The following is a 21,827-nucleotide window of genomic DNA, read 5'->3' as shown; positions in this document are numbered from 1 at the left end:
ATGCCCAGGTGATGGGAACATGGTGCCCACTAGCCTATAGCCATAATAATAAGGTAACCTATTACAAGAATAACCAAGATCTAGTTAGAATGCTACAGGAGGAGCATGGGGCAACTCTGAGGTTTACCAGTGCCACCATCTCTTTACATGGCGTATGGAGCGCAGATGGCTATAAGGACTTAAAATAGCTTGGGCTTACGCAGAAGGATATTAAAGTTCTTTCCTTGAGGGCCCTACAGGGCACACTGGTGGCATGCCGTTGCCACCAGAGAATGACTATGATGATAACTAGAACAGGCATAGGGTAAAACACTTGTAAAGGCTTAGGGCCTATATCAAGTCTGGACGTGATGTAAGGGTAGTACTGCCCATAACCAGTACAAAGATTAAAAAAAAAAAAAAAAAAAAAAAAAGTGGTGTACCACAAAGATCAGTGCTTGGTCCACTGTTATTCAATCTGTACATTTATGATATTGGGAAGGATTTAACAAGCAACATACAGTTATTTGTTTCTCGTAGACAGGCTTATACGTTGGTTATGCATTATTAAAACACTTAAGGAATAGAACAACGTAGTTAAGGATATAAATTAAATTAAACTTTAATAAATATTTTCCGATATTTCGGCAACGTCGCGTTGCCATTTTCTAAAGGAACTTACAAAAAAGTTACGTGCACGTAGGCACTACAACACAGAAACCGGGAATGAAGAGATGAAGCTATTGTTCTCCTAACAGTTCTGATGGTGCCCTCTAGCGGACTAAGTAGGTGTTCTTGGCCGTTGGGCTGAAGGTCTGCCGATGTAGGCCTCCCAAATTTGGGGCAGTTGCATACAACCAAATTTGTTGAGGTTTGGAGAATTTCTTAGGGCTGAGGCTGATTCCATAAAGAGTCTTTCAAATTTATATTTGCTAGCTTTCTTCCACCGTATTCTGTGGCGTGTATCCAGAGCATGGTCCGCAAGCCCAGAATGACTGTATTTGTGAAAACGGATGTAGTCCTTGTGTTCCGAAATTCTGATATTCGCTGTCCTGCCTGTTTGGCCAAAGTAAGACAGTTTACAACTGCAAGGGACCAGGTAAACACCAGGTAGGTCTAGGGGAAGTGGTTGGTCTTTAGTGGAGCGGATAAGGGATGCCAATTTTCTGTAAGGTTTGTAACAGGAGGTCAGGTCATGCTTTTTTAAGATTTTGGTAATCTTTTCCGAGGTGCCTCGGATGTAGGGAATGGTGATGGATTTAGAGTAATCCTTGTTGTGGGGGGGGGGGATTTGTGGTTTGTAGGTTCTAATATTTTTTGGATTTTTTGGGGGGGGGGTAGCCATTGGCTGAGAAAGTGTTGAGGATGTGATTTAGTTCAGTGTTTAGGGCCAAGTCGTTTGAACAGATTAGTTTAGCCCTGTTGTATAGTGTTTTCACTACTCCATATTGTTGTGAGGGGGGGGGGATTGTTGGTAAATGTATCTGCCTGTATGGGTGGGTTTTCTGTAAACTGAGAAAACCAAGGATCCATTAGGCTGGCGGGTGACTAGTGTGTCTAGGAAAGGGAGGCTGTTGTTTTCCTCTTTTTCCAGAGTGAATTTGATTCTGGGGTGTTGGTTGTTTAAGTGTGTTAAGAAGGAAAGAAGTGTTTCAGAGCCATGTGGCCAAATAGCGAACACATCATCAACATAGCGAAGCCATATGGTTGGTTTTTGTGGGGCAGAGGCTAAGGCTTTTTTTTCAAAGGTCTCCATAAAGAAATTGGCCAAGGGTGGGGAGAGTGGTGAACCCATGGCTGTCCCCTCTATTTGTTTGTAGAATTTTCCCTGCCAAACGAAATAGCCTGAGTTCATTGTGAACTGAAATAAGGCTGAGATATCGGGAGAAAATTTAGCTTGGATTAGCTCTAAAGTTTCCTTGAGTGGGACATTTGTAAATAAAGAGGACACATCAAAGCTGACCATTATGTCAGTCTGTTGGAGTGTAAGGTTTTCTATGCTGGCTTTGAAATGGGCTGAGTTTTTTATGTGTGATGGTGTGTTGCCAGTATAGTGTGTGTGCTCTTTGGCCAAATGTTTCGCTAATTTGTATGTGGGGGAATCAATGCCATCCACTATGGGACGTAATGGCACATTTTCTTTGTGTATTTTTGGGAGTCTGTAAATACGGGAGGGTATAGAGTTAAACGGCTTTAATCTGTTGGTAACTTCTACAGGCCAAGAAGTGACTCTTTTAAGGAGCCTGTAAAGTTTTCTAATTTGAGAGTTGGTGGGATTGTAATTGATAGGGAGGTAAGTGGCCCGATCTAATAGAAGAGCATTCAGCTTACCTGTGTAGTCCTTTTGGTTAAGTACTACAGTTGCATTTCCCTTATCCGCTTTGGTGATAACTAATTCTTTATTATTCTTCATTTCCTGTAGAGCTTTATATTCCTTGTTTGATATGTTGGTTTTTGGTGGTCTTGCTTTGGAAAGGACACAGGCTACATCCAGTCTTACACTGTTGGCGACTTGATGTGGAAGGTGGCAGATTCCGTGCTCGATCTGGATCATAATATCCTCACTAGGTATTTTATTGGGAGCAATGGCGAAGTTGTGTCCACGTGACAGCGCGTTGAGTGCTTCAGGCTTCAGGGTGACTGAAGAAAGGTTGATTACCGTGTTGGTAGCAGGTTTTGGAAAGACAGTAGAGTTCTTTTTTAATTTTTCGAACTTTTTCATCTGTCGGCCTCGTATTTTTTTAAATTCTTTTTCGGCAGCGGTACATGAGACATTATGTAAAATCGACCAAAGTTCGCGAAAGCTCATCTTCGACGGCACGAATAGCTTCGTTAATGTCCGCTAAGAGCGACCGCGTGGCTTGTGATTTGTTCGCGTAGCAACGCGTAGCTAGCGCGGTTATATATTTGGAGAGCTTTTTGTGACACAAACCGGTGCTTAAATTTTACACAGTTTGGGATTACTTTATTATCCCGGCAGCGTTTCAGGAACGCTAGACGATTTAATTGTCTAGACAGCTTCAATTTCAATTTACCTTATTGGCGGGCCTTCCGTGCGATTGTATCTCCGTGGATGATGTTGATTCTCGTAGACAGGCTTATATGTTGGTTATGCATTATTAAAACACTTAAGGAATAGAACAACGTAGTTAAGGATATAAATTAAATTAAACTTTAATAAATATTTTCCGATATTTCGGCAACGTCACGTTGCCATTTTCTAAAGGAACTTACAAAAAAGTTACGTGCACGTAGGCACTACAACACAGAAACTGGGAATGAAGAGATGAAGCTATTGTTCTCCTAACAGTCCTGATGGTGCCCTCTAGCGGGCTAAGTAGGTGTTCTTGGCCGTTGGGCTGAAGGTCTGCCGATGTACGTCTCCCAAATTTGGGGCAGTCGTATACAACCAAATTTGTTGAGGTTTGGAGAATTTCTTAGGGCTGAGGCTGATTCCATAAAGAGTCTTTCAAATTTGTATTTGCTACGGTGTATCACTGTAGCTTTCTTCCACCGTATTCTGTGGCGTGTATCCAGAGCATGGTCTGCAAGCCCAGAACGACTGTATTTGTGAAAACGGATGTAGTCCTTGTGTTTTGCTGATGAATCAAAGATAAGTAGGGTAATCAGGAATGCTGCTGATATGCAGTACTTGCAGAATGATTTGAATTGGCTGGAATTGTGAGCATGGGAAATTGGGTGTCATTTCAATGTGAGTAAATGTAAAGTCATTCACTTTGGTGTGATGATTAGATATCCAATGTTGTATTATATTGGTGGGATTAGGCTAAGAAACTAAGGAGGCTAGGAATCTTGGAATGTTAATAGATAGGAATGATAACTAATATTTAAGGAATTGACATCGTATACTAGAAATATAAATTAAATAAACTTTAATATATACTTTCCGATATTTCAGCAAACGTCACGTTGCCATCTTCTTAGGAACTTAATACAAAGACACGTGCACACAAGTACTACATAACAGCAAATGAGAACTGAAGCTAGGAAGCTAACGTTTTCCTAAAGTCCTGGTGGTGCCCCCTGGCGGGCTATATTGGTGGTTCTTGGCCTTTGGGCTGAAGTTCTTCTGATAATTGTTTTCCAAATTTGGGGCAGTCTCATGCATCCAAATTTGTTGAGGTTTGGCATGTTCCTAAGGGCTGAGGCTGATTCCATGAACAGTCTTTCATACTTGAACTTGCTGCGGTGTATGACTGTGGCTTTCTTCCATCTTATTCTGTGGCGAGTATCTAGAGCGTGGTCTGCAAGCCCAGAGTGGCTGTACTGGTGAAATCGGATGTAATCCTTGTGTTCTGAGATTTTGATATTTGCTGTCCTGCCTGTTTGGCCAAAGTAAGACAATTTACAGCTGCAAGGGACCTGGTACAAGTGGTTGGTCTTTAGTGGAGCGGATAAGGGATGCTAATTTTCTATGTGGTCTATAACAAGTGGTTAAGTCGTGTTTTCTTAAGATTTTGTTGATTTTTTCCGAGGTGCCTCGGATGTAGGGAATGGTGATGGATTTAGAGTAATATTTTTTGTGAAGTGGTGGGGGTGGTGGGTTGTGGATAACTAGGTTAAGTATTCTCTGGATTTTTTTTTGGAGGGGGGGGGGTAGCCATTGGCTGAGAAAGTGTCATGGATGTGATATAGTTCACTGGTTAGGGCTTGATCATTTGAACAGATTATTTTTGCCCTGTTGAATAGTGTCTTAATAACTCCATATTGTTGTGGGGGGGGGGGGATTGTTGGTGAATGTATCTGCTTGTATGGGTGGGTTTTCTATAAACTGAGAAAACCAAGGTTCCATCAGGTTGGCAGGTGACTAGTGTGTCTAGGAAGGGGAGGTTATTGTTTTCCTCTTTTTCCAGGGTGAACTTGTTTCTTGGGTGTTGGTTGTTTAAGTGTGTTAGGAAGGAGAGGAGTGAATCCGGGCCATGTGGCCAAATAGCAAACACATCATCAACGTAGCGAAGCCATATGGTAGGTTTTTGTGGGGCTGAGTTTAAGGCTTTCTCTTCAAAGGTCTCCATAAAGAAGTTGGCCAAGGGTGGGGAAAGTGGTGAACCCATGGCTGTCCCCTCTATCTGTTTGTAGAATTTTTCCTGCCAAATGAAATAGCCTGAGTTTATTGTAAACTGAAATAGGACTGAGATATCTGGAGGAAATTTAGCTTGGATTAGCTCTAGGGTTTCTTTGAGGGGTACATTCGTGAATAGGGAGGAGACATCAAAACTGACCATTATGTCATTGTGTTGCAGTGTAAGGTTTTCTTTACTGGCTTTGAAGTGGGCTGAGTTTTTTATGTGTGATGGTGTGTTGCCAGTATAGTGTGAGAGCGCTTTGGCTAAATGCTTGGCTAGTTTGTAAGTGGGGGAATCAATGCCATCCACTATGGGACGTAATGGCACATTTTCTTTATGTATTTTAGGGAGCCCATATATGCGGGGGGATCTAGAGTTATAGGGTTTTAGTCTGTTGGTAACCTCCACAGGCCAAGAAGTAACCTTCTTAAGGAGCCTATGGAGTTTTCTAATTTGTGAGTTGGTGGGATTGTAATTAATGGGGAGGTAAGTGGATCGATCTAATAGGAAAGCCTTGAACTTACCTGTGTAGTCATTAAGGTTGAGTACCACAGTGGCGTTCCCTTTATCCTTAAGCCTCTCAACAAGAATAATAGATAGGAAGTTGAAGTTTAGGGGCCATGTGGCAAAGATTGCAAATACAACTCAAAAGATAATTCCAATGCTGAAACAAATGTTCACATGTGAAGATAAAGATGTTATTTTGCCTCTTTACTAGGCCTTGATAAGGCCTCACTTGGACTATTGTGTGCAGGTCTGGTCTCCTGGTTTCCATTGTTATTCTGATATATTGGAGAGAGTACAAAGGGGAGTGTTAGAAATGATATCAGGATTGTGAAATACTGATTATGAAGACATTGAGACAAGGGTCATACAGGATTTTAATTGATGGAATTTTTCAATTTATGGAGGGTGGGGAAAGGACGAGAGAGCATCCTTGGAAGCTGAGAATGAAAGCTGCCAAGAAGGGTGTGAGTGCTAGATTTTTCTCTCAGAGGGTGGTGCATGATTTGAATGGATTGCCTTTGGATGTTGTGAGTGCAAGCAGTGTGAATGAATTCAAGAATAAGTGTGATAACTGGTGTGTGTGTGTGATATGTGGCCTCCCTCAATGAGTCTCTGACTTCCTGGAGGTCTCTCCTAATAATAATAAATTTAGATGCACAGCAGGAAGATCCTGAAGAATACAAAGAAAATTTAATCACTGACAAGTCCAAAGAGATTTCACAGAAACAATTTGAAAATATTTTTCATTTTTTCATAATTTTAGCAAATGTTCAACGATGCAAATGTTTTGACTTTAACCCCTTAATGCACCAATTAAAAATCAGAAAGCAGTCATTTTACCATCAATTTTTTTATTCTTTATTTTCTTTATACACAAAAGAACATTAACAAATCTTTAAAAAAAAAATGCAAAAAAAAGGTTAATTAAACTGCTTGTACTGCTAAACCGAGTTAACTCAGGCAACAAAAAAATCTTGAAAATAATAATGTTTTAGTCAGAATTTATCACTGTGTGGTAAATTCTAAAACACGGGATGACACAAAGAGGAATGTCACAGGCAGTGCACATATATCTTATTTCTTTGCGAACCCTTTTATTGTGTTCATTCCTTTATTTTGAGCAGAGGAAACACTGGCAAGTTGGATTTTCTTTCTTTTCTGTTGGTTGTATGAAAGATGGAAAATGTTGTGCAGATAATCTCAGTGGTGTTGGGATATTTGATGGACGTACACTTCTTGAAATGCTTGTAGTTTTATATTTTTCAATGGAGAGTTTAATTACTTTGAGGCGAAAATCAAGTGAATCCATCTTACTGCTAGATTTTTGGTAAAGCACGAAAGCGTTCCACAGTGCCAGGTCTAAGAGATGAAAAAAAATCTTTTTATAATACTTCTTGCCTCTCTTTCTGGGTACAACATACGAAGACAGGTGTTGATCAACACGATCAACACCACCCATGGTATGGTTGTAATCCAACACAAGTTGCAGTTTTTTTACTCTTCCTTTGCGCGTCTCTGTATTTACCATTGATGTAGTGTGAATGGTAGAGATAAGGGAGATATCCTTTTTCTCCTTCCATTTCATTACACACACTTTCCCTCTCTGAAAACCAATTACTTCTCCAGTTTTCAATTTTTTATTCTTCAATTCGCTGGGTACTTATTTTCGTGATACATGTAATGTTCCATAGACATCAGTCTTATTTTTTATCAATAGATCCGCTAATCCAGGTGAATTATGGTAATTTTCCATAGTCAAACAATAACCTTTGTTTAATAAAGGTTTCATCAAAGTCATCACTACTTGCAAAGACATTGGAACATTGCTAAAATCTCTGTCCAGAATGGTATTCTTGCCAGTATAGATTATAAAATTATAGACATATCGACTTTGTGATTCACATAATAAGTATGTTTTTATGCCGAATCTGGCCCTTTTGAGAGGACTGTATTGCACTCATCCTAAACGACCTTTATAAAGCAATAAACTTTAGTCAATAGTCACCAATTTCTCTGGCATAATCAAATTGCCAAATTTTCTATTCAAATCTTCATAAATTGGCCAGATTTTGTTGAGTTTTGGGCAAGGGTGATTTGCTGGATCAAATTCATCATTATTTGAAAAATGTAGAAATTGTTTTATGGCCTCGAAGCATTTCCTGCTCATACAATCCAAAAAAAATGGTGTATATAATAATGGACTTTTTTCCAATAATGACGGTAGTCTGGTTTTCTTACTATACTTTACAAAATTACAACAGCCAAAAATACTCTGATTTCATTTGGATTTGTGTCATACCAAGAAGTCTTTTCTTTACCATGGGTACGACTCCTCGCATATCTATTTGTTTCATCCACAACACATTGAATCAATTGATCATCAAAAAAATGCTTGAAGAAATTTACGCAGTTATAATCGCCAACATTAATATTTTTTATACCGGGAGCTTCTGTGAAAGCGAATGGTGGAGGTGGATGAGCATCTTGTTGTATTGGATACCATTGTCCGGCTAAAGCAAGAGTTTCATCATCAGTACTTTCATCCTCTGAAATAGCATCAACTTCTGAATCACTGCCACTGTTTTAAAGTTTCATCTTCTGAACTAAATAACCAGTCATGATCACTATCCATGATAGGGTAATAAATATAACATAAAAATAAATAACAAACAAATGTTATAAAATATAAATGGCCTCGATGTAAACAGCACTCTAGTGAGCAAATGTGCAATTGCAAAACAAAGAATTGACATTCACAAGTGATGATGCAGCAGGCAATAGTGGACAAAAAATGTGCAAACGTAAACGAAATAGCTGATACACAGCGTTGGCAACTTTTCTCGGCTGAAAGGAAATAGGCACAAAATTGTCTATTGTGTAACTCAAACGAAATAACTGATACATACCATTGGCAACTTACCTAAACTGAAAGGAAATAGGCACAAAATTGTCTAGCATGTATATTTGGTTGTATTTATATGTGAAACCAAAATTCACTGTCACACGTATTTACTTGGGTGCACAGAAGAAATTCAGTTTCTTGGATCTGAGTTAAGTCGGTTGAGTGCGTTAAAGGGTTAATTTAGCCCAGACAACAATAAGCCCACAGGACTCCTATAACTCCATTATAGGAGTTTTGTGAGCTTATTCTTGTCTGGGTTGAGTTGCAGGAAAGTGGTTAATTATTTTTGGGGTAATTTTTGGATTATATCCATTTAGTACAGCTGTTTCTTTGATAATTTCCAATTATTGTTTTATAGAAATTCTTCAGAGGAAAAAATCTTGTGCGCTCTGGCTACTAGAGATTTTGTGATGTCATATTTTTGAGAGGGATGGTGAGCTGATGTATTATGGATGTAACGACCTGAAAGATTTGGTTTTATGTAATTTAGGTGAACTATATATATGTATATTTTAGGAGGTCTTGCATGGTATGTTTTGAGTCTTTTGATGGTTTCTCAAATGAAAACACTTAGAAGATAGAATTTCGCTCTTGACCCTAAACCAACAATCTGACTATGATAATGTGATGACATCTTTGCTGTTTGGAGTCACACAGAATAAGAACTCGACTCGTTTCTAAAAAATATCAACACCTTACATCCTTGTAGAAGTTCACACGAGTAAAAGAATCGCTAAAAGGTATCCCTTTCTTCATGTAACATTAAACGCAAACAAGATGGTTCCATTTCCACTTTGGTCTAATGGAAACCAACTTTTTCAGGTCGTTATATACATAATACATCAGCTCGCCATCCGACTCAAAAATCTGGCATCTTAAAATCTCTAATATCCAGAGCACACACAAGATTTGTTCCTCTGAAGAATCTCTAAAACAAAAATTGGAAATTATCAAAGAAACAGCTGTACTTAATGGATATAATCCAAAAAATATAATCTAATGATGCCTACCTGGCATATACAAAGTACTATTTTCCTGTAAGTTAATATAATATTGGCAAACAGAAAGTTCTGTAAATAAACGTATCTCTATAAAATCTCAAGACCACATCTTTCTCATCGAACCTCACAAGTCTGTCCTTGCACAACATGAAGTTGAAAACGTTAATCACAGGATCCAATTGCAAAACACTAAACTGTTACATAGATCCATATATAAACGTGAGCATTTATACAAAGAAAGAGCTTAATCCTTGCATCATAGACCTAATCTTAATTGGAATGGCTGTCTCACTATTTCAGAAGTCTGGGAAATTGTTATCCTCGGGTGCATAAAATAAATTTATCTGTTATATTTTAATTTAATTTATAGCCAAATTAGGTTTAATCCATAAATTCATGACTGTATACAGTATACATAGAGGATTCCAATTTAAGTATGCACGGCAATGTTTTTTTTTTTAATTTAGTTCCTATTGTTATTTAATAATTCTACTGATGAATGGAATATAATATTTACATATTATATTTACATATTAAAAAGTTATCTACTGTAGCATGTGTATTATTTTATAGTTATTTTATTATTATATTATTTATTATTATATTATATTAAATAAAATATTATTTTATTTTATATATTTTGTATGAATACTCCACAGGTTTCACTATACAAGAAAAGCTTTATGTATTTCAATGTTTCATAATACAAATATCACACAGAAATATATTTCAAAAAACGAGAGACAGATCATCAAATACTAGTATGTATCCTCAAGGAGTGTAGAGGTGTACCATGATAATAATACATGTGAAGTTTACATTACAGTAAAATCCCGAAGTTACACGGTAGGTGGGACCAACAAAAAGCACGTAAGTCAAATTCGCGTAACTCGGGGTATAATTTTGCATGTAATTTATATATACAAACATACAATTGGGACCAAAGGTTTACAAAAACCTATATTTTTTAAGAAATATAATCATAATTGTAGTTTTTTGCATTATTTCAATGTCGATGGTTTCATAAAATTAATAGATTCGTCTGACAGCATAATGTCTTTTTCTTGTCACGCAAAATTTCTTCATAGCAAGCTAATGATTTTTATTCCTTGCCGTGTGGCTTCAATTCATTCCACGTTAGAATCTATGTCCTCCAAAATCTGTAAACCTTTCTTTTATGATTGTTCTTACTGTGGATTCCTGTAGATCGAACTTCTTTGCTAGCTCACAAATTTTCATTCCGCCTTCAAAATCCTTAATAATGTTGAGTTTTGTTTCCAAAGTCAATGTTTTTCTTTTCTTGCTAGCTGTAAAAGATTCGGACTTGCTTCTTTTGGATGACATTATTATTTTTTATGTGATAAAATTTTTATCAAGAACATAACATTAAACAATCGCAAGGTTTGTAGACTATAAAAATCATGTATGAATGGAGACTGCACGAAACACATCAGTGCTTGTTCACAGCATGTGTGACACTGGCAAATGCGGCCGGCACCTGAAAGATACGGCTAGTGGTGAAACGGGATGGGACTACTTACATATAAGAAACCGCGTGACTCCGGATTCGCGTAAGTCGGGGTGTGACTGTATTACTAATATTGTATTGAAAATTTTCCTCTAAATTATTCTCTTATCTGATATGGCTCCAATATTGTCAGATATTATATTTCAGTCTTCTAATGAACTTGTAACTGCATCAATCCAAGATCTTTTTCCAGCCATCCTGGCTTCAAACATCTGTTTTGCTAAACCTTTCCTTTTTTTTTATTCTGTTTAAGCCACCCAAATCTGCTCACCTTCAGAATGTTAACAATGTCGTTTTCTTTCCTGGTATCATCATTTTGAATGCAATTCTGTCATTCTATGCCATCTGTTTACTTTATTTTATTTTATTTTTTTTGCTGTGGTATCCAATCTTTGGTCAACTGTTTTATTTCTAACCTGTCTGTCTGATTCATAATTGAAATTGATTTGAACACCTTCTTATGTACATTTGCTTATATACAGTAGATATTCCATGTGAATTTATTAATTTGGCTCCATGTCCGGAGAAGAGTGACTAAGATAATATCAGGTCGTTGATATGCTGGCTATGGAGAGAGTTTGAAGAAATGTAGATTGCAGAGTTTAGTGGAGGAGGAAAAGAAGTGATATGATAGAGACATCTAAGTTTATGAGGGAATCTTATCAGATTAATTCTGAGGAGATTATAAAATGAATAGTAGGTGAGAAGGGAAGAACCAGAGACCATCCCTAGATTTTATTAAAGATCATTCTAAATAGGATTGAATCCAAAGTTAAGGCAGAGATGCCTGAGGAACAAGCAGGATTTAAGAAAAGTAAGGGTACCTTTCTTAAAACTTTCTTTCTTAAGGATCTGATCTCTGGTACCAGAGATCAGATCCTTTGTCTTAGAGAGATCATTGAAAGTATAAAGAATTTAGACTCGCTATGGTAATGTGTTTCATAGACTACTCCAAAGCTTTTGACTGTGTTCAGCATGTGGAATAGTGGGAAGTAATGAAATAATCTGTTATCCTCATAATATTATTGGGTTGATAGCTAACTTGTATGGTGAGCAAGAAACCACAGTGAGAACAGGTGTTAGAATAGCTGATTGGCTTCAGGTTGAAAAGGCAAGAATTCCTACTTTCTCCTCACCTGTTTATTATCTATTCTGAGGACATCATGCATCTAGAATTGAATAAGCTTAAGACAGGAATTAGGATATGTGGTAGATTGATCAGTAATCTGAGGTATGCTGATGATTAGTACCCCTTTGTAATGACAAGGAAGAACTAAGAGAAATCCTTGACAAAGTTAGCGAGATCAGTAAGAACAGAAGACTTCAGCTTAATTCCAGCAAGACAAAGATTATGGTTCTCAAAGGAAATACAAACAGAGGAAGCTCTTGAGAAACAAGTGTACCTTAATGGAGAAAGAATTGAGGAAGTCAGCAAGTTTAAGTACCTGGAATCCAATGTGAAGAATTGCTATTTAAAAGACATCAGAAGATTAGAAATGGCTAAAACAACAGTTAGAGACTTGTCTAAAATCTGGAAGGATGGATCTATCTCCACAGGAGCAGGGATTCTGGATGTATCTGTTTTTCCAGCAGTAACTCATGGATGTGTGCAACTTGGAACCTGAAGAAGTCTGATAGGAAAAGATAGCGATTTGAGATTTGGTATTACAGAAGGCTGTGATGATACCATATACTGAAAGGTGGGCAAATGATGAGTGCAAGAAAGGATCAGTAGAACTTTGTCTCCTTAAAGATAATGACAGAAGAAAGTTGAAATACTTTGGACATATTGAAAGGTTGGAAGGAGGACTTCTCAAAACAGTAATAGAAGATAAAGTTCCTGGAAATAGAGGAAGGACTAGACCCTAAAGGATGGATGGTGTGTGTCTGGAGTGACTGATCTTCAGAGAGTTGAAGCCTCCAAAAAAAGCATACAACTAGACCACCTGATGAGGATGGTGTGATACATCACCGAACAACAAAGTGACTGTACGGCATCTGATGACATCCAATGAACAGATGGGTGGTTCACCAGTTTACCACATTACATGTCCATTAATTAATGCTAACTATTGTCATCGTCCGGTAGCATCCTCTAACAAGAGGGTTGCAGCAGATGAGCAGCTCTTCTCCATTTCTCTCTGTTTGTCGCCTCCATTCTTAAACCAGTCGATTCACGATGTCATTGAACTACTCTAGTTGGTCTTCCACGTCTTCTCACGTCCCCTCAACTTTCCCTTGTAATATAGTTCTTGTCAGGTGTCCGAAAAACCTCTCAGAAGATGTCCTGCAAATCTAGTCTTTTGCATAATATTCTTGAGCAGTGTTCTTTCCATCCCAACTCTTCTTAAAACTTCTTGATTTGATATTCTCTCTGTATAGCTAATCTTTTCCATCTTTCTATAACACCACATTTCCAATGCATTAATTCTTTCCATATCTTTCTTTCTGAGTGTCCATGACTCACTTCCAAAACTTGCAATACTCCAAACTGTTGCTTTAACTATGCTAATGCTAACTATAAAAAAATCAAAATTCATATATTTGTTTTAACCTTCGTCATCATTATCTTTTTTGTTATACCTTCAAATAGATCCAAGCATGGTTCAGGGCAAACATATTCGACCCATTAATAGTGCTTCATTATATAAACAACACCAATAAATAAATTACTTGAGTTACTAATATTTTGCTGGATTTCAAACTAGCATGTGAAACACGACACACAGATTATTGCAGAAGTAGTTTGTATTGGAACTGAAAAGAAACTGACAGTCTAGTCTAGTGTAGTCGACTTGATACTGTAAGGAGGACATTATTTAGCAGCCTTTATAGCTTAGTCAGTATCAACAATGTCCTTTAGTTGGCAAGATATGTTTTCAAATTCTATCTAGGACTTAACAAACCACCTTCATAAGCATTTTTGAACTTAAGACCCTTAGCTGGTCTCATACTGGTTGCAAGGTCTTTCTTCCTACCCTCATCTCCCAGAACAAACAAACTGGCCAGAACATGCAATTAACATGCAATTAATTAAAGTATGCATAATTAACAGATATAATACACAGGCTTCATAGCCTGTGTATTATATCTGTTAATTATGCATACTTTACCTAGTCATCTCAAATAACAATAATAGTTGGGCTTTGCATAGGTCATAATCGTACACTTGTATTTATTGAAGCGTGACAGCCTTTCTATGTGTGAGTGATGTGATTCTTTTTTGTTTAATAAATTGACTTTATTATCTTAATGAGCACAACCATTTTTTCACCGATTTAAATTGGTGAAAAAATGGTTGTGCTCATTAAGATAATAAAATCACTATCAATAGTCAGTTAATAAAGATAATTCCTCATTAATAATGCAACTTTTCATGTAGTACTATAAGATCCTGTACATCCTCTGGGTGTGTGTGTGTGTGTCAGGAATTTATTATTATTATTATTATTATTACGGGTATCTCCATGGAGTCAGTAGACTCATCGCGGGAGACCCAAACTAGCAGAACAATATCTGTCATATCTCTTCTTGAATTCATTTACAGACGAAGAGCTCACAACTAAGTCAGGCAATGAATTCCACTCATTCACCACCCTCCAGGCAAAAAACCTTGTTCTGACACCTTTGTTAACCACACTCTTCTTTAATTTCCAGGGATGACCTCTTGTTCTTCCATCACTATCACACAGCCGAAACATTTCCCCTGCATCAATCCTATAAAAACCTTTCAGTAATTTAAATGTTTCTACCATATCCCCTCTTCTTCGCCTATCAACCAATCTCTGCAATCCACAAGCTCTCAATCTATCAACATAGGGAGCATTTTTTATATCACTCACCAACTTGGTCACTCTTCTCTGAACCCTCTCCACAGCCTCCTCATCTCCAAGGAATCCAGGTGACCAGACCTGAGCACAGTAATCCAAATGTGGAAGTATCAGCACTTTATAAAGGGGAATAATAACCTCTTTATCTCTGGATGTCAGTGTGTTCCTCAAAACCAAGTAATCCTATGTGCAATCTTGGACACCTTAGCAATGTGTCTTCTGAATTTCATCTCCCTATCTACCAACACTCCTAAGTCCCTAGCCTCATCAATCTCTTGGAGTACCTTTCCATCAATGTAGTACACAGCTGGTAATCTTTTAATCCCAAAATGCATGACTTTACACTTTTCCACATTGAACTGACATCCCTTATCTTTTGCCCATTTTACCAGCTTATTTAAATCATCCTGCAAACTTTCAACATCAGCTTGATTTTTTATTGCGCTACCCAACTTTGCATCATCAGCAAACAACTGAATATCTCCCTTTAAGCCGTTTCCTATATCATTTATATACAAATTAAACAACAATGGCTCAAGCGATTCCTCATAAGATAATAATTCCTAAAAATATTTTTAGCAATTTCTCTAAACCTTATATAATAATCAGATTTTTAACTGACTCATGTAATCTGTCATTAGTTTTTAAATGTTTACAGCATATTAACTTATAATTTTATTTTAAAAAGTTACTGATATACTAGAATACATGTAATTTTATCATTATATACTTACAAAATATACTGAACTGCTTTTATTTTTAATACCTTTAAATCAAATTATAAAGTATAATTTGATTTAAAGTATCAAAAAATTTTGATATTTTTTTGTATGTAGCAAAAAATTATATAGAATTTTATTTAAAAACTCCAATATATTTCATCCAATGTTACATGGACTTTGTCAGGGAGCAGACAATTAACTACATTCAAAAGATGAATCACAATAATGAATCATAATTCATGTATACATATCAGCTTGTGTCTCATTGTAGCTAAAGTACATGATATTATACTATTAGAGTTCAAAGGAACAATTACAATAAAATGTGTGGATAAAAATTAGGAAAGGTAATAATGATCACTTCCAAAAACTTGGATATCAGCATTCAGTCTAATTGGTTCAGGTTTGGAAGATTTCGTAGAGTTTCATATGTTTCTAGAGAAAAGACAATCAAATTTGATCTTGCCGTAATGATTTAGTCTGGTTCCAAAGAACTCTTTCCCTAGTGTCAATAGTGTGTGAAGCAAAGCCAGACTTTAAAGATGCCAAATAAAGAAGGATTAAACCAAGAACATAATTTCTTGGCATCTTTAATTTATAGTCTAACCAAGTGGAAAAACTTGCAATGAGGCCAGACTTGTTGGATTCCAAAAAGTCTAATATAGCCTTGATGTCCTTCAATTCTAATCAATGCAGAACTGTCAGTCTGTCCAAAATAACAAAGATGGCATCAGTAAAGTACTTGATAGACACCTGATAAGGAAAGAGGTGGTAATGCATCCTTTGTGGATGGCAGAAAGGAAGACAATTTCCAAGCTGGTTTGAAGGAAGTGTATAGATTGAATTTATGAAGAATCCTTGCTATTTGTTCTGAGGTTCCTTTTAAGGTAGGGTATTGAAGTTCTTTTCACATCAGATTGTAATCTGGTGGAAGAACAATAATTATCAAAAATTTTAATGGAAGTTTTGTTGTATCCATTACATATCAGATTGTTGTTAATTTTATTCATTTCATCTAACCAAAGAGGAACAGAAGAGCAGATCATGTGAGCTCTGTATAAGACTCTTGATAATACCCATTTTTTGCAAAGAATGATGGTGGGAGGATGAGTGAATGTATCTGCCAGTAAAGCTTGGCTTACAATAAACTATGAATTCAACACAATCTGTGGGTTTACAAATAATTAAGGTAATCAAAAAGGGTAGTTGGCTATTGGACTCATGTTCAATAGTGAACTTGATATGGGAGTACAAGTTTTAATTTTTTATTTTTGTTGTTAAAAATTTATTTCTTGTTATTTTAAATATGGAACTAGTGCATTATGGACTATTTACCATAAAACACAAAAGCAAACACATTACAGTATCAATTTTACAGATTATAATATTAGTTACTAACCAAAAAATTTCAGTAAAATTTATTATGTAAAATAAACCAGCACTTTTGTATAAATTTATGTACAAGGTAATATTAAAAAGTTTCGAGACTAGTTTTGTAACACGCCAACAGATGGCAGCACAAGGCTGCATGCACAGTCACAGGGAGCACCGACCTTCATAAGTCAGTGTGCCAAAAGACATCATCCTGTGTACATCCGGAGCTGTGCAACTGGTGCTATTCTGACCACGTGCATTACGACGTCTGTGATTTCATCATGGACAGCAAGTTAGAAAAGGAGCGAATGTGAAATTCTGCGTGAAACTGGGCAAATCTGCCACAGAGACGTTTCACGTGATTCTGCAAGTTTATGGCGATGCTGCAATGAGTCATTCGAGGTGTTTTGAGTGGCATGCGCACTTCAAGAGCAGAAGAACATCACTGGAATACCTTCAACGAGCTCAACCCCCGAAAATGTTGAAACCATTTGGCAACTTGTGCATGAGGATCGTCGGAAAACACTCCACAACATTGCTGCCATTGTCAGTGTGTCATACGGAGCAGTCCAGGAAATCCTCACGTGTGATTTGAACATGCACTGTGTTGCTGCCAAGTTCGTCCCCAGGCTGCTGACCCAGGAGCAGTAGGAACACCGTGTCAAAGTCAGCCAAGAACTCAGCGTCAGCATGCTGTGGATGACCCGTCCTTCATGTTGAGGATCATTACCGGTAACGAAACTTAGGTGTATGGGTACGACCCTGAGATGAAGCAACAGTTTTCACAGTGGAAGAACCCATCTCCACAACCGAAAAAGGCAAGGCAGGTCGTCCGCAGCTCGACCAAGTGCATACTCATCGTCTTTTTTGATATTCGTGGCATTGTGCATTGAGAATTCATCCCCAGGGGCCAGACCATCAATAGTGAGTTCTACTGCCAGGTTTTAAGGCATCTGAGGGAGGACATTCGGCAAAAGCGACCAGACCTGTGGCACACGATAAACTTGATGCTCCATGACGACAATGCACCCTGTCACCAATCTCTCCTCACATGTGAGTTTCTCACCGGAAACAATATGATCTCACTTCCGCACCTGCCTTACTTGCCAGATTTGGCTCCTGTGGACTTCCCCCTCTTCCCGAAGATGAAGATCCAACTCAAAGGTCGCCGTTTTGACACCATTGTGGAAATCTAGCGTGAATCGCAGAAAGTGCTTGACACGCTTCAAAAAGAAGACTTCCAGGACACATTCCAGAAGTGGCAGAAATGCTGGGAGCGCTGTATTGCTATGCAAGGGGACTATTTTGAAGGTGATAGTGTGTAAACGTAGATAAATAAAGTAATTTCTTGTAAACAGAGCTAGTCTCGAAACTTTTTGATACCACCTCATATATTAAGCAATGGATGCACTGGGAACCCATAATTAAATAATGACATTTGACATTTTCAATTTACTTATAGGAACAACAGACAATTAGAGAAACAGCTCAGTGGGAAAAAGAAGAACAAGAGAAAAAGGTATGTTTTTTTTTTTCTCTGTGAAAAGTAGACTCAAGTCTAATAATAACATGACAAAAAATTTTTCCTTTTGAAATCATTTAATTTGGATTATATCCCATTCAGAATAAGTTCCTACCAATGGTGTTCGCTCATGTTATTTTTCTAATAACTTTTAATGGTATAATTATAGTGCCTCAAATAGATAACTACATACATTTATTAGAATAGTATATCTCTTCATTTCATAGCACACATCTTTATAATGGCACTGCACTACACAAAAGCAATAAACAATAAGAAAAATTAGATTAATTTAATAAAGCGTTTATGTTTTACTAGATTTCAAACTTGCATCTTCAAAACACAACTATTTGTTACAATACAAAAGCCACAGTGAATATAGAAAACAATTCAAATTGTAACATACAAAGGGTGGTGTTCTTAATATGATTCTCTCTCTCTCATTTTTGATAGATTATTGTAGCATACTTGGGGGAGATTAGAAGAGTTTTTCATACTCATTGTTATCTCTAAAAAAGTCTCTTTGACTTTTAATGAATCCTATGTAGCACACTGGTTTTCTTCCATGTAATTCTGTGTGAAGGGATGTCCAAAGCATGGTATGCCCAGCCTGGCTTGCCATAATGATGATAGAAAATGCTTTTTATATATCTATATAATTTTCCAATTTTGATCAATAAACGAAACAAGCCAGAGCATGGTGGCATAAAACTCAAAGAAGAATGCAATCTGGAATATATATACACTGGCCTGGTTAGCAAGCAGTTAGCATACCCACTCTCCAACCAACAGGTCGCAGGTTCAAATCGTGCCATGGGTATGGATGTTTGTGGTTGTCTTTAGGTGAAAGATCAATTTCATTACCAGTGGGAGACCACCTCTCTTTATATTGGAGGCCAGAAATGGCTAAAAAGGTCTCTAGAGCAGGGTTTCCAGACAATGTAAAAATAAATTTTTAAAAAATCACAAAAAAAATATATATATATAAAAATTGACAAATATGGGGGGAAAATCCTTCCCCACCCACACTTCAATGTACTATAGGTTTAGTAATAACCTTTCATGGGCAGAAACCTCATAAAATATAAGACAACTCTCAGATACTACAGAAAACTCCTTGAAATCATGGGTTGTCTTATACGGTGAGTATAAAAAGGGAAGTTTAATTTCTTGGATGCACATTTAAGTAGTTACAGTACTTTGTTATATAAGAAAACAGGCAGTGTTTATAAACAAATCAGATTAATTTTTTGTCTTCTTCTTCTTCTACGCGTTATTCCTGCTTCCTATGCAGGGTCCGCGTGTTACTTAGATGCGACTTCTTGTTAGTACTACTCCCAACCGATCCGTCGCCTGGTCTGCTGCTGGGGGGGGGGGGGGGTATGTTTTTTTGACTGTAGAGGTGTATGTTCACGGGGCCGGTTTGCCTGCTTGCGGGATGAAAAATGCCAGATAAACTGGTGGAAAAAACCCTACTGACCACACCCAAGACCGGCTAACTTGGCTATGCCTGAGGAAGATCCTCAAATTCCTCATGTCTACAACGGAAATCAAACCTGGCACACTCCTTCCCCAGGCATATGGTTGCGAAGCGCAAAGCCACTAGGCTAACCGCGCGGTCATTTTTTGTTATTACATAAATTTATTTAAAATATTACAATAGATGTAAGTCTTAAAAAACAAATAATAATTATTAACCTCAATTTTCATGTTAATTTTCTTCATCATCTGTTGAAAATAGTTCTTCAGATTCATTGTTTACATGATCGTCATGTGGATCCCAGTTTGAATCCAGTGAATTGATTTTGTTTTCATCGTCATCAGTGTCTCACAACAGATCATCTTCCATACCATTCATAAGATTAGAGACACCATGCTTTTTAAATGATTTTATTACAGTCTCTACTTTTACTTTCCATGCTTTGATCACAAAATTACACAACATATCAAATGATGCAGCACACATAGATCCACCGTTTGTAAATGATTTTTCACCAGTCAGCATCCAATTATTCCACTCTTCTCACATGTGATCTTTAAATAGTTTGTTCAAGCAGATGTCTAGTGGTTGCAATATAGAAGTTAAACCACATGGTATAACAGCAATTTTCGTGTTATTTTTTTCTAGAAGACTTCTACTATTCTCAATTAAATGACTACGAAACATATCCCGTACTAATAAACTGTGTTTCTTCATTATACCACCTGGTCATTTGTTCCACACATTATTTAGCCATAATTTCACACCATTTTCGTCCGTCCATCCTTTTTTGTGAAAATGTACAAAAACACCTGAAGGAAATTGTATCTTAGGTTCAGTTTTACGTTTGAAGATGATCATTGGTTTTAACTTGGTTCCATCAGCCAAACATGACAACACAACCGTAAACCTTGTTTTTTCATGACCTGTACTTTGAACTAGCACACTCTTACTATCTTTAGACTCCATTGTTTTATTGTTTATCATATCAAAGCTCATAGGAGTTTCATCCATATTTCCAATATTTGACAATAGAAATTTATGTTCTTGTCTCAACTAAATAATAAATTTATGGAAACTGGTAAGTTTGTGGTCAAAATCTGCTAGTAGTCTTTGAGCAATTTTCGTTTTTTGTCATATTACCAGATTTTGTTTGTTCATAAAACGATTACACCATCCTGAAATAGTTTGAAATTCTATACTTTCATCTGGATTCAATCTTGACCATTTTAGTGCATATTCTCTAATCATATTTCTTGTAACAAGATAACCATTCTGCCTTTGTTCGAATACTCATTCTGCAACGTGATTTTCCAATTGGGGCCTTCGGGTGATCGTCATTCTCATCGCACATTTTTTCTTTGGCAATTTTTTTATAATATCTTTTTTTTCCTCCATTCTCTTACCATCTTCTTGGTTATGTCAAACTTTCTTGCAGCAACACGGTTATTAGTTTGCTTTTCCATTTCAGTTACCCTTATTTTAAATCATGCTTCATACTTTCTTCGTTTTGTTGCTGGTTCAATGATTTTAAATAACAATTTTAATAATCCTAAAATTTAAAAAAAATGCAGAATTAATAATTAATTAAAATTGGGCTAATCACTTTTAATTAGGGTAATTCATGTAAATACTAAATCACTCTTACTATCTAAACAAAAAAATAACGCATATAACAACAATACTTAACATTGCATTAATACAAGAAAGAAGAATTTGGGGGATCGTCTTATACAACCCACATAAGCTTAAAACCTAAAAATAGACTAAAATTTAGGCCTTGTCCTATACGACGACATATACAGTTTATATATATATATATATATATATATAGCCAGCTTGCTTGGCCGAGTGGTTAGTGTATCCAGCTGAAAGGCTGTGGGTTTGAATCCCGC

The 21,827-nt window shown here is 36.8% G+C and overlaps 1 protein-coding gene across 1 annotated transcript in view; it reads left to right on the top strand.

The window, feature by feature from the left end:
- Nucleotides 1-21,827, top strand: part of LOC150092621 (protein lap4-like) — a 737,075-nt gene that overhangs the window by 545,876 nt on the left and 169,372 nt on the right. The window contains exon 30 of the mRNA XM_090414245.1: nucleotides 18,393-18,449. Within this exon, the coding sequence (XP_090270371.1) occupies nucleotides 18,393-18,449 (57 nt within the window). The remainder of the gene's footprint in view (nucleotides 1-18,392; nucleotides 18,450-21,827) is intronic.

The sequence above is a fragment of the Typopeltis vanoorti genome, chromosome 25 (assembly GCF_054136105.1).
Source record: "Typopeltis vanoorti isolate ZY-2024b chromosome 25, IOZ_Tvanoo_1.0, whole genome shotgun sequence".
NCBI lineage: Eukaryota > Metazoa > Arthropoda > Arachnida > Uropygi > Thelyphonidae > Typopeltis > Typopeltis vanoorti.
Note: the sequence above shows the minus strand (reverse complement) of the source record. Positions and strands in the feature narration are given on the sequence as shown.